The sequence below is a fragment of the Scyliorhinus canicula genome, chromosome 15, assembly GCF_902713615.1.
Source record: "Scyliorhinus canicula chromosome 15, sScyCan1.1, whole genome shotgun sequence".
NCBI lineage: Eukaryota > Metazoa > Chordata > Chondrichthyes > Carcharhiniformes > Scyliorhinidae > Scyliorhinus > Scyliorhinus canicula.
Genome location: NC_052160.1, coordinates 4,903,514 through 4,920,126, shown reverse-complemented (window position 1 = coordinate 4,920,126; position 16,613 = coordinate 4,903,514). Strand labels below are relative to the sequence as shown.

The 16,613-nt window shown below is 42.5% G+C and overlaps 1 protein-coding gene across 6 annotated transcripts in view; it reads right to left on the bottom strand.

Moving 5' to 3' along the window:
• The window catches only part of pdxdc1 (pyridoxal-dependent decarboxylase domain containing 1), a 73,180-nt gene that overhangs the window by 7,726 nt on the left and 48,841 nt on the right, over nucleotides 1–16,613 (bottom strand). For 4 of the 6 annotated variants that reach the window (XM_038820704.1, XM_038820707.1, XM_038820705.1 and 1 more), the window contains 7 exons: nucleotides 11,692–11,755; nucleotides 7,419–7,498; nucleotides 7,154–7,259; nucleotides 5,793–5,964; nucleotides 2,870–2,988; nucleotides 1,387–1,508; nucleotides 514–606 (listed from right to left, as the gene is read on the bottom strand). In XM_038820704.1, coding sequence (XP_038676632.1) covers nucleotides 514–606; nucleotides 1,387–1,508; nucleotides 2,870–2,988; nucleotides 5,793–5,964; nucleotides 7,154–7,259; nucleotides 7,419–7,498; nucleotides 11,692–11,755 — 756 coding nt within the window. The remainder of the gene's footprint in view (nucleotides 1–513; nucleotides 607–1,386; nucleotides 1,509–2,869; nucleotides 2,989–5,792; nucleotides 5,965–7,153; nucleotides 7,260–7,418; nucleotides 7,499–11,691; nucleotides 11,756–16,613) is intronic. The other 2 variants (XM_038820706.1, XM_038820709.1) reach the window with 1 other exon arrangement.

Here is a 16,613-nt window from a genome sequence, read left to right as displayed (position 1 = left end):
GGACGTTTCACAGTAACTTAATTGCAGTGTTAATGTAAGCCTACTTGTGACACTAATAAAGATTATTCTCCAGTCATGGATTCTCGCAGCACCCTCGCCTGCCCAGGTCCAGCTCCCAGCAATTGGACAGCCACCCCGCCCCACTGCAGCACCCCTACTCTTGCTGCACTCACCAGTTGCTAGGGCTCTGCGCTCAGAAACCAAGAATTCAAACTTAGCTGGCAAGTGAATTGTTGGAGCAGTCTGTGATCAGAGGCTGGTTCGTCCCTGCATTGGCTGCTGAGAAGCTGGTTTCAATGCAGCGAGAAACAAGCCTATTGTTGGCTGAGCAGATTCGCAGCATTTTAAAAATTATTTCATGCAGTCTTCAATGCTCGAGCCAATGGCATGGCGGGCCAGATCAAACTGCCACAAGGGCCACATCTAGCCACAGGGACCAGCCATTGGACAGGTCTGATCGAGCACATCGAACAGTTCTACCAAAATGTATCAAAGTTAAATATCGGTATTTACTTCTTCAAGAATTTTGGCTTCATTTGCCTTCTGCAGCTGTTGCTCTGCTTCAATAATTCCTTTACGGACAACTTCAGTCATGTTCTCCAATAACTTCAAAACAAATAGAAAAGGGAGAATTGTGTTAGCATTAATACTGGACAATAAAGATCCAAGTTTCTTCCACCTCATTGTTGATTTTCCAAAACCACATTGCCTTAAACTAAGTGAAAATGTTAATTTACGAAATACCAGAGAGAAAAGTACCAGAATCCAGTGCTGATTCCCAGCTGTGTGTGGTAGCTTTAAATATCTGACTGGTAAAGTATAATCCCCGGAGAATAAACTGCCTTCTCGGAATAACGAGCAGCACCATAATGAGAAATTGGTTGTGGTAGTCACATCAATCACTGTAACCGGGTTGATTACACCTCCAAAGTATAACTTCACACAGAGGAGAGACGCACCTCCTCTCCGTGTAGTGTACAAAAAAATAAAGTATTGGTGGAATTATAAGCAGAGGAAATTTGAGCAGAATTTAGTTTCAAAATAGCATGACTGACAACTCAAAGCTTGGGAGTTATGGGCCGGAACTTTCCAGCTGTTGATTCCAGCGGTTTTCCTGTCCCACCGACAGCGTATCCCTGCTGGGATTTCCCAGCGGCGAGAGGTGTATTCAACGGGACATCCCGCTGACAGTGAAAAGACCATCCCGCTGTCCCCACGAAACACAGAAAATCCCACCCATGGTGCATTTCAATAACGTTTTAACTAAACTGACAGTTAGGGGCCATCAGTACAAGACAGGACTTAAAACATGGTTTTGGAATAGAAACTGATCTGTATCAAACAAAATTAGCTTATTTGAAAAAGGATGATCGAAAGGGTACATACCTTCGAACTTTCCTCAATCTCTTTGCCTGTGGCGGCAATGGTTTCCACTAGTTCCGGCACATCTAAATTATCAGTTACCATACCGATATAAATGCAATTCTTCTCACCTCCAAACTCAGGCCCTGCAGGTGCGAAGTATTAAAATAAATAATGAAAGTTGCACATAAGCTGTGAATTAGCACAAAATACAACTGTACCTCAAATAATAATGGTAATCTTTTATTGTCACAAGTATGAAGTTACTGAAAAGCCCTCAATCGACACATTCCTGCGCCTGTTCGGGGAGGCTGGTATGGGAATTGAACCCGCGCTGCTGGCCTTGTTCTACATTACAAACCAGCTGTTCAGCCCACTGAACAGGCCCTACAAATGCCATAATTAATGGCATTTATTTTGCATCTAATCAATATTCAACACATCATTGGTTCTGATGTCCATATGTTCTTTCCTACAAATAAAAAGACAGCACCTTTCTACACCCACAACCATCTAGAAGGACAAGGGCAGCAGATACCTGCGAACACCACCACCTGGAGTTCCCCTCCAAGTCACTCACAGTCCTGACTTGGAAATACATCCCCACTCCTTCACTGTCGCTGATGTCCATGCAACTCCACACAGTGATCCGGGGCCGGATTCGAACTCGGGTCCTCGGCGCCGTGTAGCAGCAGTGCTAACCACTGCCCCACCTTGCTGCCCGACTTCAAAGATTCACAACTCTTCAAGTGAAGAAACGTCCGGTCTAGTCCTAAGTAATCAGCCACCTATCCTGAGGCTGTGCCCCTGTTGACGATTTACCCAGCCTGGGGAAACAACCTGTTTGTGTCTCTCCTGTCATGTCCCTTCAGAATCTTCTATGTTTTAACAAGATAACCGTTCTCACCTAAAGCAAAGTTTAGGAGAAAATAAAACGTACCAGTGGAAGCCATGTTCTTCCACAAATCAGATAAAATGTCAACAAAGTATATATTTTTGCACTCTATCTTAGAGCACCCAATTAATTTTTTCCAATTAAGGGGCAATTTAGCGTGGCAAATCCCTGCACATCTTTGGGTTGTGGGGGTGAAGCCCACGCAGACACGGGGAGAACATGCAAACTCCACACGGACAGTGACCCAGAGCTGCGATCGAACCTCAGCGCCGTAAGGCAGCAGTGCTAACCACTGCACCACCGTGCTGTCCTCGAATGTTAAATTTCCTGATATAAATTAACCCTTGGACACCATTAGAACTTCATTCATCCAACAGGATCATCCTATTGATCATTGCCTTGCACTTGAGCTATCTAATGGAAAATAAACTTTCGCTTATTTCCTCCCTTAGAAAAAATGTTTCTGGACGCCCCTCTTTATTCTGCCCCATAGCAGATTGACCGAGATTATAAACTCAATAATGACCCCCATTGCATGGGACACAAGCCTGTGGTACATTCGAACAAATGTGCTTTACATATTTGATCTTATTGGCACAAGGGCTTTCTGACCTGTAGAGAACGTCAGATCAGAGTCAAGTTCCTTCAACTTCTTCAGCAATCCAGTCGAAATTTTTTCCATTGCTAGTTGCTGCTTTTCAGGGTCAGATTCTTCATTGTTAACTTCATACCTGCAGATAACATATATAATTCAGTACTATAATTTAAACTCAACCCGGCAATCTCGTGCATCTCAGAATGGTTCCAACAATGAAGCTGCAATTCTGTGCCAATGGTCAGGGCAACTGCACTCTGTAGAACTTTGCAGCCCTGACAATCAGGCCATACAAGTTGAAAGAGTATATATTACAATGGAAGATAGCAAAGAGATTTGTGGATGAGCGACATTTTTGAGCATTTATGATAAATATATAGCACAAAGCATTTTAATGATGCCAAAATCACACGTTTTAAACAGACCAGAGGAACAATAATGTCTGATTTTTTTTTTTTAATTCCAATTAGAGAGCAATTTAGCGTGGCCAATACACCCACTTTGCCTTTCTTTGCGTTGTGGGGGTGAGACCCACGCAGACACTGGGAGAACATACAAACTCCACACGGGCAGTGACCCAGGGCCAGGATCGAACCCGGGTCCTCGGCATCGTGAGGCAGCAGTGCTAACCACTGTGCCACCCCAATACTTTATTTATTAATGTAGAAATAAAAGCATTTCCTGCTATTTGAATTAATTAATGGTTGGAAAGAACGTATGGACATTGTGGTCAATGTTGCACTTAATATTGATTTGAATCTAAAGAAATGCAGTTATATTTGCAGTTTGTGCACAATTCACTGTTCATTTTATTATTTATTTCAATATTGTGAACCTGCAGTACCTGAGTTTGGGAACAAGGAGAACAGCATTCATATTGATATAGTAACTAATCATTTAGATTTGCTAGAACTAGTGAAAACCATTGCAGCCAGGGGCAGAGAAGGAACGCATTTCAACCTTTTGTACAGCTGCAGAATATTTGTTTTACAAACTTAACCAGTTATTTTTGAATGTTCTGGCAGTACCTGTGGATAGAGAAACATTAAGGCAGATAGAACCTTTCTTCAGAACTGAAGTGCTGGCTTTTCTGCTGTCCCGAAAGGGAAAGTCTGAGATAGGGTACAGGGTGAGATAGATTAAAGGACAAATGTGTCAGGGAAACAAAAGGCAAAAGGAGTTGGAATAGTTGTAGTGAAGAAACAAAGCATTTGTCCAGAGTGAGCATCTGCAGCAGAATAATCAACGGGTTTGTCCAAAATCCAAAACATGACGGCAGCACGGTAGCATGGTGGTTAGCATAAATGCTTCACAGCTCCAGGGTCCCAGTTTCGATTCCCGGCTGGGTCACTGTCTGTGCGGAGTCTGCACGTCCTCCCCGTGTGTGCGTGGGTTTCCTCCGGGTGCTCCGGTTTCCTCCCACAGTCCAAAGATGTGCGGGTTAGGTGGATTGGCCATGCTAAATTGCCCGTAGTGTCCTAAAAAGTAAGGTTAAGGGGTGGGGGTTGTTGGGTTACGGGTATAGGGTGGATACGTGGGTTTGAGTAGGGTGATCATGGCTCGGCACAACATCGAGGGCCGAAGGGCCTGTTCTGTGCTGTACTGTTCTATGTTCTATGAAAAGCCAGATTCGGACTGGCACAAGGATTAAAAAAAGAAAATCAAAATTGGGGCAGAGTACATGGTCTGAAATTGTTAAACTCAGTGTTAGGGTTGGGGTTGTCCTCTAAACGGAGGAGACCAAACGTGGATTGGTTTACCAGCATGACCCGAGCTTATGGCTACTTATGATTCTACCTCTCCACCTTTCTTTCACGCTCACATTTCTGTCCTAGGCCTGCTGGACTGTTCAAATGTAACTCCACGTAGGCTCGAGGAACAGCATCTTACCTTCTGATTAGGCACTTCCACAGCCTTTAGGACTCAACGCAGAAGTTAACAATTTCAGACCATGAATTCTGTCCCATATTTTGCTGCGTCCGGTCTGCATCTTGTTTTTCATCTTTTTGATTTTTTTGGACAGAGCTGTTCATTGTTCTGTGATTCACACTCACTCTGATCAAATGCGGAGGATGGCACGCTGGTGCAGTGGTTAGCACTGCTGCTTCGTGGTGCCGAGGACCTGGGTTCGATCCCGGCCCCAGGTCACTGTCCGTGTGGCGTTTGCACATTCTCCCTGTGTCTGCGTGGGTCTCACCCCACAACCCAAAAAAATGTGCAAGTATAATAATAATCTTTATTTTCACAAGTAGGCTTACACTAACACTGCAATGAACTGACTGTGAATTGGCCACGCTAAATTGCCCCTTAAATGGAAAAAAGAATCGGATACACTAAATTATTATTTTGTTTTAAAAATCGGGACAGATGCTTTGTTTATTTACTACAACCATTACCATTCCCTTTTGTCCCACGCCATCCCTGTTACTTAATCTCTTATTATTTAATCCCACCCACCCACTACCGTGGGAAACTAGACCTCCTCTTTTATTCTTCCTCTCTCTTTTTCAACAGCACAAAACCCATCACATTTCTTCCCTTTGCCTGTTCGGAGGAGTCATATTTGATTGGAACGATTAACTTTCCGTCTCCACAAGAGCTGCCAGACCCGAGTATTCCATCACGTTTCAATTTATTTCCGATTTCTGCCATTTGCAATATTTTGTTTTTATCTTTTAATGCTTTCGGATGGAAACTATCCATTTTCTTTTCCCAAGCCATCATTAAAAAGGCACATCTTTAATGTACGTTTTCACTTGGCATTTCAATCAGATAAGTCTTTCTAGCTAAATATCACTTCAACGATGTTTTTTCCAAAAATGTTGCCAGCCCATATGTGGGATTGTGCACATTCTGTTTATTCTTGCTGTAATTAATTGCAATCATGCACTACTACTTCCAGAAAAACACTTTTGAATAAAGAGATTTTGGAAGACCTACCGGACAGCGCCTAATCCAGGCCAACTCAGATCTTCGATGTACTTCAGGCCAGTTACCCGGTAAACTTCCTCTTTAAATTCTTCCCGAAGTTGTACGGTGCTAATCAGAATGGGAATTTTTGCTTTTAGGCATTCAGCCAATTGGTCCACATGCTCTGGTGTAGTGTTCAGGACTAAAGACAAAAAGGGGAAATTCTCTTTCATAAACCCGGATTCACAGAATAGCTAGCAGCCTGAGATAGTGTATGACAATAACCAGAGACATCGCAGTAAACAATGTGAGGAATTTGTGGTTTATGCAGCAAGTGATTTATGTTCTGTCTCACATTTAGTCAGAAATGGAAATTCTCAATGCTGGGGTGTATTTAAGTTTATTAGATATATTCTATCATCATTACATTCTACAAGCCTTTTGCCGTACAAATATATTGGCCATTTAAAACAAAGCCAACATGGCTAAACAAGAAAAGCAAATTTCCTGACTGAATATGACAATTTGATGCAGGAATCAAATATCGGAACTGTATTGATAGATACACCAGAAAGTTCAACATAATTTTAGCCTGTCATAAACAAAGAAATAATGAAGTCAAAGAGAAATGGACATGGGATTTGTAGTCATACATCATTTATATATGCATGATCAGCACTGGGATTGTTAGAACCCTTGCAGAGCATGTTATGATTCTTCTTCCAATATTTTTGTAGACACAGTATATTGCAGAAAGCTAATGAAAGCAGCCTCAGAATTGATGTTGAAAATATTCATCTGGGGCAGCACGGTGGCGCAGTGGTTAGCACTGCAGCCTCACGGTGCTGAGGACCTGAGTTTGAATCCTGTCCCTGGGGTCACTATCCGTGTGGAGCTTGCACATTCTCCCCGAGTCTGCGTGGGTTTCACCCCCACAACCCAAAGATGTGCAAGGTACCTGGATTGGCCATGTTAAATTGCCCTTTAATTGAAAAAAAATTGGGTACTCTAAATTTATTAAAAGAGAGAAAAAAATCCAGCCTCGAGTTTACACAGGTATGAATTCAAGTAACTTAATACTGTGCATAACACTATTTTACAGAACTCAGGTTCTTTTGAGGGTAAGAGACCGAATGCAACATAATATTGTCCAATCTCAGTTATCTGACAGTACGTTCAGATGCTTGGAAAGTTCTCTCTATAGGGAATGCTTTCTGCTCCATTCATTAGTGTAAAACAAAAAGAACAGATATTGCAGAACACCATCCCTGAACTCAAGGCTAACTTAGTCGTAATAAAAATGTATGAATTAAAGTATTTTCACAAAGATGACAAATTCTTTACTGCAAAACATGAACGAATAGAAATACCTAATAAGGTTGATTACTCACCTGCTGCTGTCATCAGTGGGCTGAATCGGATACACACTCCCTCATCTTCCAATTCTACAACATCTACGCCACTTGTCGGAACCAACTGCCCAAGCTGCTCTCCTAACTGTTGACAAAAATACAGGATATCATTTGGTGACTATCTATGAAAAGATAACACTTCTCGGAACTCACTTTGAATATTTTAATTGATTCATATGGTCGCTGATTTAGTTTTTAATTATTGCAAACCGTATAAACCATAAGCTTCAGATTGGACTCTTACCCAGCGATTCAGGGCATCATCAGTTTCTCTCTCGTTGCTGTCCTTTGTGGATTCCTGAGCTCCATCTAGAGTTGAAACTGCTAAACAGAAAAATTACAATAGAGCTCACAAATGCTTGCTACTTTTTCTTTCTGCTCACCTAAAGATGCTGACCCCCTCTGCACAGGTATGGTTTCATAAGTGCTGTTCACTCATTGGTATCTAATGAATGCTGTCCACGGGAAAGGAGTAGGAAAGAATGCCACATCTGAATCTGATCCTGGGATCATCAGATATCTGTGTGTATCGTTTCCAGTGGGCACCAGTGGACAGTGAAGTGTACCTACTGAGGGGGCATCCATCCTTCTAACATTAGCGAACAGAGGTCTTCAAATTTGGAATGGGAGCTAATGGAGATTGCGGAGCAGAATGTATGGGCAGAATTGGATGAAGAGGATGACATTCGGATGAGTTGGGGTTAATGATCGGCTGAGCTCAGGGGTCCAGGAATAAGTGTGTTGGAGAAAGAGCAGAGATGGATACGAGCTTCAGTAGCCATGGGTATGGATGGGAGTGAAGGCTGATGTTACAGAAATGGAAAGAGGTGGTTCTGGTGATAGGCTATGGGTGGATATTTCCCTAAATTCAGCAAAGGTCTACAGCGGGCAAGAAAAGCGACGCTGAAGTCACCGGCACCAACTGCGGCTTTCTCCGCCATATCATTCTGGACATAGAAAAAAACTGTACGGTGTGGGTCCCCATGTCTCGCTGGCGGGGTGGGGTTTGTTTGACCCGCCCCACCAGCAACTTAGCTTTTCAAAGATCAGGGCGCCATTTTGAAAATCTCCCCCAGCCTGTGTGTTGTGTTTGGTCCAACAGGACATTGAAACCGCACAATAATTATTTAACGTGAGTCAGCAATCAAGAGGTGCGATCCAATTCTGACAGGGAGAAAACCTTAAAACAGATATTGGGCTCCATACGTATGAAATGAGCAGCTCAGTGGGGATTTTAAATAAGCATCAAGAATGCTGGAAAATTGACCAGCCTAATAGTGGGTTGAACATCTTAACAGGCGTTCCTGAGGTGTCAAGTTATTGTTCCCTATGCTGGAATCATGTGGATTTTAATCAGCTGGTGTAGCTCAATTTCTACCCCATTTTGTGTATCACCCAAGAAAGGACGTTAATAGTTAAGGACAGGGCAGCACGGTGGGGCAGTGGATTAGCACTGCTGCCTGACGACGCCGAGGTCCCAGGTTCGATCCCGGCTCTGTGTCACTGTCCATGGGGAGTTTGCACATTCTCCCCGTGTTTGCATGGGTTTCACCCCCACAACCTAAAATATGCAGGGTAGGTGGATTGGCCACGCTAAATTTCACCTTAATTGGACAAAATGAATTGGGTATACTGAATTTTTTTTTTTTTTTAAGTGAAGGATGCAATCCAAGTGCACACAAACTTTACCTTTAAAACGGTTTAGGGCGGCATGTGGCGCAGTGGTTAGCACTGCTGCCTCACAGCGCCGAGGACCCGGGTTCAATCCCGGCCCCGGGTCACTATCCGTGTGGAGTTTGCACTTTCTCCCCATGTCTGTGTGGGTCTCACCCCCACAACCCAAAGATGTGCAGGTTAGGTGGATTGGCCATGCGAAATTGCCCCTTAATTGGAAAAAAATAATTGGGTACTCTAAATTTGAAAAAAACATCTTTAAAACAGTTTACTTTTCCCTAAGTTATAGAAGCTGGATAAGGATATGGTATCTGGCCAGGAGTTGGAAACGCTTCTGACCTTATTTGGGTACAGGGACACACAACAAACAATATTATTTTTTGTCTGTTGACCCAAAAGCTTTAGCCATATAATAAACTAATTAATGATAAATTCTAGAGAGTAATTGTTGCCAGTTCTCGGAAACAGATGCCTGGGTTGGCTGACATTCAATCTGATCATGTGAACATTGTTATTCTGCGAACCAAAATCATTCATCCAATTGAGTCATTTTCTGCCTGGTAATTTGGAACGTAGGATGAGCAGCTTAGGTTTTGGAGTTGAAACTCCAAAAGACTGATCAAATACTCCTAGCGTACAAGGCACAGATTTCCAAAATCAATTTTTACCTCGGCAATTGCAAAACTAAATAAAATAGGTCCATGTGCCAAACTGTTTGCCAGATATTTGTCTTTTGAATTTCTATTAAATTTTATTATAAAATAAACATGAATTCTGTTGTGAAATTGCAATTATCGTCTGATCTCCAAACAGTGCAGATTTTGTTATGTTCTTGGGAACAAATCCACCAACGCATTTACACGTAATTCTAAAGTTGCAACTGCTCAGTTGATGGCATTCTTCAATGCACATATGCTATTTTATTTAATAGAAATTGTTTCCACTGTCTAACACATTGTGTACCTGGAAATTGAAAAACTGCTGAATATGCAGGGCCTACTCTGTATTGGTAATTGAACAATAAAGTTCTCCTTTTTCCTTCCTGCTTAGACCCAATGTACATTTAATGAGTGGTTGATTTTCCCCATTCCCCTCTACACTTGTCCAGACTGAGCTCCTGCCTAATGTGGTGTACTGGGGCATTAGCAAAGATTGATCACCACCCCTTGGCAAGATCATAGAATTTACTGTGCAGAAGGAGGCCATTCAGCCCATCGAGTCTGCACCAGCCCTTACAACGAGTTCCCTCCTGAAGCCCACGAATCTACCCTATCCCCATAACCCAGTAACCCCCACTTAACATTTTTTGGACACTGAGGGAAATTTATCATGGCCACGCACATCTTTGGACTGTGAGATGAAACCGGGAAACCCACGCAAACACAGGGAGAACGTGCAGACTCCGCACAGCCAGTAACCCAGGCCGGGAATCAATCTGGGACCCTGGAGCTGTGAAGAAACTGTGCTAACCACTGTGTAATCACGCTGCCCTACCTTACACCAACATACAGAGGCCTGCAGGTTTAGGCCTCTCACTGGTCTCGATGCTGCTAGTGCTGTAGAAGCCAAAAGGCTCCAGGACCAATGGATCTGTTGAAAGTTAAAGGAGTTATTTTTGTTTTGATTTGGGTATTATTCCACTTGGGAATGTTACCCGCGATCCTCTATTCTAAGGAGAGGCCAGGCACATGTTCTTGAAATCGTGATGCAAACAGAATAAAGCTTCCAAAAACAGGATAATTCCCTGAAAGTACAGAGGGTCACGTTATTGTAACAAGCTGCGAATGGTCCCATACTCCTTTACCGACACTGTTGGTAAGAGCCACAAAGCATATACAATACATCCACTCTTTCAATATACCAAGTGTTAGGAAATAGAGTTAGTTTAAATATAAATGATATTTGTGGGTATTAGAAACAAGGGGAGGGATTCTCCAGTCTGCCAGCCGCGTGTTCCTGGGCGGCGCGCCCTCGCCAGCAGCGGGATTCTCCCTTTCCGCCACCTGCCAATGGGATTTCCCATTGTAGCCAGCCCACGCCACCGGGAATGAAGGAATAGTGTATTATAATGAATCTTTTCTTGTTTAATAAATATTTTATTCCTTTGTTAAAATGGGCAGTCCTGCGACTGTTCATCCACACCTCGAAGCAAAAAGTGCAAGTCACAATCTAGTGAGACAGGGTTTGGCTCTGGCATCCGACTTTCCAGTAGTAACATCAGCTGGGATCATAACACTAAGAGCTATTGTTAGAATTGGGGTGCAGATAGCTGCATATCCCACAAAATATTCCAACCAACAGTTCGATAGAATCCGTTATGTTACAGCTGAGCAGGCGAGTGGGGCTTTGATTTAACCTATCATTTGGAATCGAGCATCATCGCCAATGGGGCAGTGAGGTTTCAGCCTAGAATATGTATTCAAGTTCCAAAGTGGGGCTTGAATCCATTACCTCTGACACGGGGACATGTGAGCAAGCACTGAGCCAAGCAGACACATGATCAAGTACTGCAGAGTTTACAATTATTACAACACAATTCAACCAATCAGATACAGAATCGAGGGACCACTTGGGGCTGGTTTAGCACACTGGGCTAAATAGCTGGCTTTTAAAGCAGACCCAGGCAGGCCAGCAGCACGGTTCAATTCCCGTACCGGCCTCCCCGAACAGGCGCTGGAATGTGGCGACTGGGGGCTTTTCACAGTAACTTCAGTTGAAGCCTACTTGTGACAATAAGCGATTTTCATTCACTTGATTGTTCTTTAACGAGTGACTGACGAGCATGGAGATTTAAGGAGCAAAAATATCTAACTTCTTGGCATGAACAGTACTGGTCTTCTTACCTGATTGAAGGTGCTCCTGGATAAATCTAAACACTACCACCGGAGAATTAAATTCATCTTCAACCTTGTAATAATAATAAGACAACAGATATTAGGTAGCCATTCATTTTAATGAAGGTATTTTGAATGTTTGGTTTATGGGCCCAACTATTTTGCTCAATAAAATGTAGATTCTAGCAAGAGGTCACATTACAAACTTGCTCCAGTGACCTTTAATGGCAAGGCTTGATCACTGATTAAAGCAGCATTTTTATTTCTTAGAATATAAGCCGAGAGTATTGGTTCTCTGCCAAACATTTTGCACTCAGACTTTGACCGCAAACAAAAAGATTAGGAGCCCATAAAACAACCAATTTCCCACTAAAGAGTCTTTCCTCTCTATTCTATTGTAGCGCCCATTTCAAACACAAAGAAGCAACGACCATCCAAAAGTAGGAATAAAAAGCCTTTGACATTTTCCATTTTTGAGAGTTACATCCCCAGTGAAAAGTTTCAAAAATTGCAAGGTGCATAAAAACGATACATTATAATCTAAACAAATGTGCTTTACCAAGTATGGTCCAAAAGCACAAAAATATATTGCACTCAGCATGGTTTCTTATACCAACACAGCACTCATGCACAAAACCCGGATCCATTAAATGCTCTCCCGTTATTGTATTTAATGTTCACCTCTCTAAGCAGAATGTTCACTACACAGTAAACCGTGTAGTATGAGTAACTAGGAGCCTGATTCTCCGGCCTCCCAACTCCGAGTTTCTCAGCAGTGGGAGGGGGCAGGTTTCTCTGCTTTCAGCACCGTCAATGCGAATTCCCACTGAAGGCAGTCCATGCCGCCTGGAATCCCACAGGCGGGGGAACGCTGCCAGCGGGACCAGAAAATCCCATCGCCAGCAGAGAACTGGTCGAGTAAACAGAACGAAAAAGCATTTGCCAGTTGAGCAAATGGAGCACTCAACACAGGTGCAGCAAACTCACTTGCTTAACATGTAGATTCGTTCCTAGTGACTTAGCACTTGATTTTCCTTTTATATGTTCACAGGGTGTGGGTGTCACTGGCTAGCCCAGCATTTATTGCTCATCCGTAATTGCACTCGAGAAGGGGCTGGTGAATTGCCTTCTTGAGCCGCGGCCATCCATACGGTGCAGGTAAAGGTAAGATAAAGTCGCCATAGTCCCAGATGACCATAGGCTGCTTTCCCCTTTGAGGGGGTGAGCTGACTGGTGGAGATTTAACCTGAGGATCACATCAGGTAGGTACACCCACAGTGCCGCTAGGGAGGAAGTTCCAGGATTTTGATTCAGAGACTTTTAAGGAGCAGGCACGGTACGATACGTGGGCAGCACAGCAGCACAGCGGTTAGCACTGTGGCTTCACAGCACCAGGGTCCTAGGTTCGATTCTCGGCTTGGGTCACTTTCTGTGCGGAGTCTGCACATTCTCCATTCTCCCCGTGTCTGCGTGGGTTTCCTCCGGGTGCTCCGATTTCCTCCCACAAGTCCCGAAAGACTGGCTTGTTAGGTGAATTGGACATTCTGAATTCTCCCTCTGTGTACCTGAACAGGTGCCGGAATGTGGATACTAGGGGATTTTCACAGTAACTTCATTGCAGTGTTAATGTAAGCCTACTTGTGACACTAATGAAGATTATAATATATTTCCAAGCCAGGATGGTGTGGTAGAGGTGGTGGGGTTGGAAGGTGCTGTCTAAGGAGCCTTCATGAGTTGCTGCAGGCATCTTGTAGATGGTGTACATTGCTGCCACTTTTAGTTTCAGCCAATCAGGGAGAAATGTGGGGGTCAGCTCTGGAACAGACCAACGAGACAATGGGAAAAGGTTAAATTACAAACTTCTTTCTGTCTAAAAATTAGGAAATAAAATAAAATTATATTTGATAAAACATTGTTATTCCCAATAGTGAGGCACACAGGTCAGGAAAATTAAAGATTTTATTCATAGTCTGCGTAAAATTAGATTTAGATTTCAGACTGTGCTGAATTGCAGTTCAAATTGGACAGTCAGACAAGTTTACAAGTTAGTTTCAAAGTCTTTAGGCTTCGGTCATGGGTGGCACAGTAGTTCACGAGCGGTATGGTAGCACAGTGGCTAGCACTATTGCTTCACACCACCAGGGTCCCAGGTTCGATTCCTGGCTTGGGTCACTGTGCGGAGTCTGCACGTTCACCCCGTGTCTGCGTGGGTTTCCTCCAGGTGCTCCGGTTTCCTCCCACAAGTCCTGAAAGAGGTGCAGTTAGGTGATTTGGACATTCTGAATTCTACTGTGTACCCGAACAGGCGCCGGAGTGTGGTGACTAAGGGCTTTTCACAGTAACTTCATTGCAGTGTTAATGTAAGCCTACTTGTGACAATAATAAAGATTATTATTATTGAGGTAAAGAAAAGGTTAGGCAAAATTTACTGCTCTCCTGATTACTAAGCAGCAACCTCTCCTGGACGTTGCTGTGTAGAGCTCAGGCAAAGACTGTATCAAACTGCGATGTTTCCAATAACCGGCTATCCTGCTGGCACTCACCGTCATGGCTCACACATGAAAGGCCAATTGGACGAGGTACCAGAGGGTGATCGGCATCCAGCAAGGAATTAATGTCTTCAGTAAAGGAGGGGACGGGAGGGAAAGAAGAGAAAATTGGCAAGAAAATAAGTAAAATAGCAAGAATTAGGTCATGAGACTAGGAAAGATAGATGAAGCTCAATTAGAGAGAGGCAGCACATCAAGATTTGTTTTTATGTATATTTTATATAGAACATTAATTATACAGTACTCAAATCATCATTTTCATTGCCTGCATCAATTTCAGCTCCCATCACCTTTGATTTCTTAACACTGCTTAATTCCCTCTGTAACCAATCAGGTTGAATCAGAGTGTGCAAAATGACCAATGGATGAGTTTCAAACACAATATTGTATCTATCACCAAAATCATTTCTTTCCACTTCCACAATACTCTCTCATCTGGTCACTGAAACACCTTTGTTACTTCTGGTCTCTACCATTCCCCAGAAACTCCAAGTTGTCCAAATCAAAGCTGCATTGTTCCTACCCTCACTAAGCCCCACCTTTGCCCCCCTCACCCAACCTCTTTAAGCTGCATTGGTTTGCTTTCCTCCGCTGTGTTACATTACGGGGTCTTCCTTTTTGGACAGAGGCGAGGAGAATGTTTTTCTCTCAGAGAGCTGTGTGATATTAGAACTCTGCCTCAGAAGGTGGTGGAGCTGGACTCAGTGAACATTTTTAAGGCGCAGGTAGATAGGTTCTCGTTCGGTAAGGGAATCAAATGCTACTGAGGGTAGATGAGAAGGTGGAATTCAAACACAAGCTGATCAGCCATCATCTAATTGAATGGCACAGCATGCTCAAGGAGTCAAATGATCTACTCCTGATCCTATTTAGTATGTTCGTAAGTATTTGAAATCCTCATCATAATTCCCTCCATGGTACTCTGCCCCTATCACTGCAATATCCTCCACCCATATACCCTTCCATCCCAAACACACACTTATCCTCATTCTCTGGCCTTTTCAGATTCACTACCTTCATCCTATCCTCTGGCAACTCATCCCTAGGGCAATTGCCTCTTTGCTTCTCTCCCCCTTCAAAACTGTGCCCAAAACCATTGTTTAAAGGAGTTCTTCATTTTCTTCTTCCTTTTGTACTTTTCTTATGCCTCCACAGGACTTCACTCCAACATTTAAAAGTAGAAGAACGTCACATTTATGTCTAAAATAGCATACAAATTTATTCCACAAAATACGCACAAGTACCTATACCTGTTTATCTACAAACTTCCACCAAGTCTTAACTTTTCCGACCAAACAAATATGTAATGAGAGCTTCTGCTAGAATTTCCTGCCATTGTGAGAGTGTAATGATTCTTTATTTCTGGAAATATGCAATTTTTCTCTCTTTTAGGATCTGGTCATTTCTCATTTTTTTTTTAAACTGTCGTCTTTGATTTGAACAAAACAGCTCCTTTAATACTCTGGTTTCCGAATACCTCTCTCCTCCTGAGTTTTAAAAGCAACTGTTAGTCATATATACAAATTGAATCAAAGAGTATTGTTTTAGTTTGAATCATTCCTTTCACTAGATAGGAACCAATGAAATGTTCACACTGCATTGTATCAGGAGTGGCTTGGACAGGACTGGAATGGCCGCTCGTTAAGTTAAATGTTAACGGTGTCTGGATATAAAGGAACTGCCAATAACCAAAATGTGGCAAAAAATAAACAAATGTAATTGAAGAGGCGCCACTACCATGATTGAAGGTCTTGTGGCACATTTTATCATCTTTGTACATTGAAGTATTCCACAATGTGGCCACTAAAACGTAACTACATCTTGCCTAACATCAGTTTTGATTAAAAATTCAATAGAACGAATATTTGTGCAGTAACAGCCAATGTAGAAGTTTGCAAGTAAATAAGAACGGCCCAGAAAACTTCCTAATTCGATGGAAGACTATCTTCTTTAAGTAATACATACCTGACTGCAAAAGTAACTTTGCTAACCCCGACTGCATATTCCTAATTGTATCCAAATCTGGATCCACTGCCAAACTGTTTAACATTTTGGCATGGGATCAAACTTCAATTAACTTTGATAATTTTAGTTTGTATATAGAATTTTTAAAAATCCAAATAGTCTAAAAGAGCAGTGGTGAAATCTCTGAAAATTACAGTGAAAAATTAATTTCTTACTCAATCTCAGCACTTACTGGTCATTTCTCAGTTCAAATTTTTGAATTGTAGTATTATGAAGGCAAAGGGTCGTTATATTAGATTTAGGACTTCTTTATTTGTACTATCACTGTTCAATAACTGTTTGATAACTGTCTCAACAAGTACAAACTATTTTAATAGAATGCATACAGAATGTTTCTTGGTATGTCAAAGGCCTTTC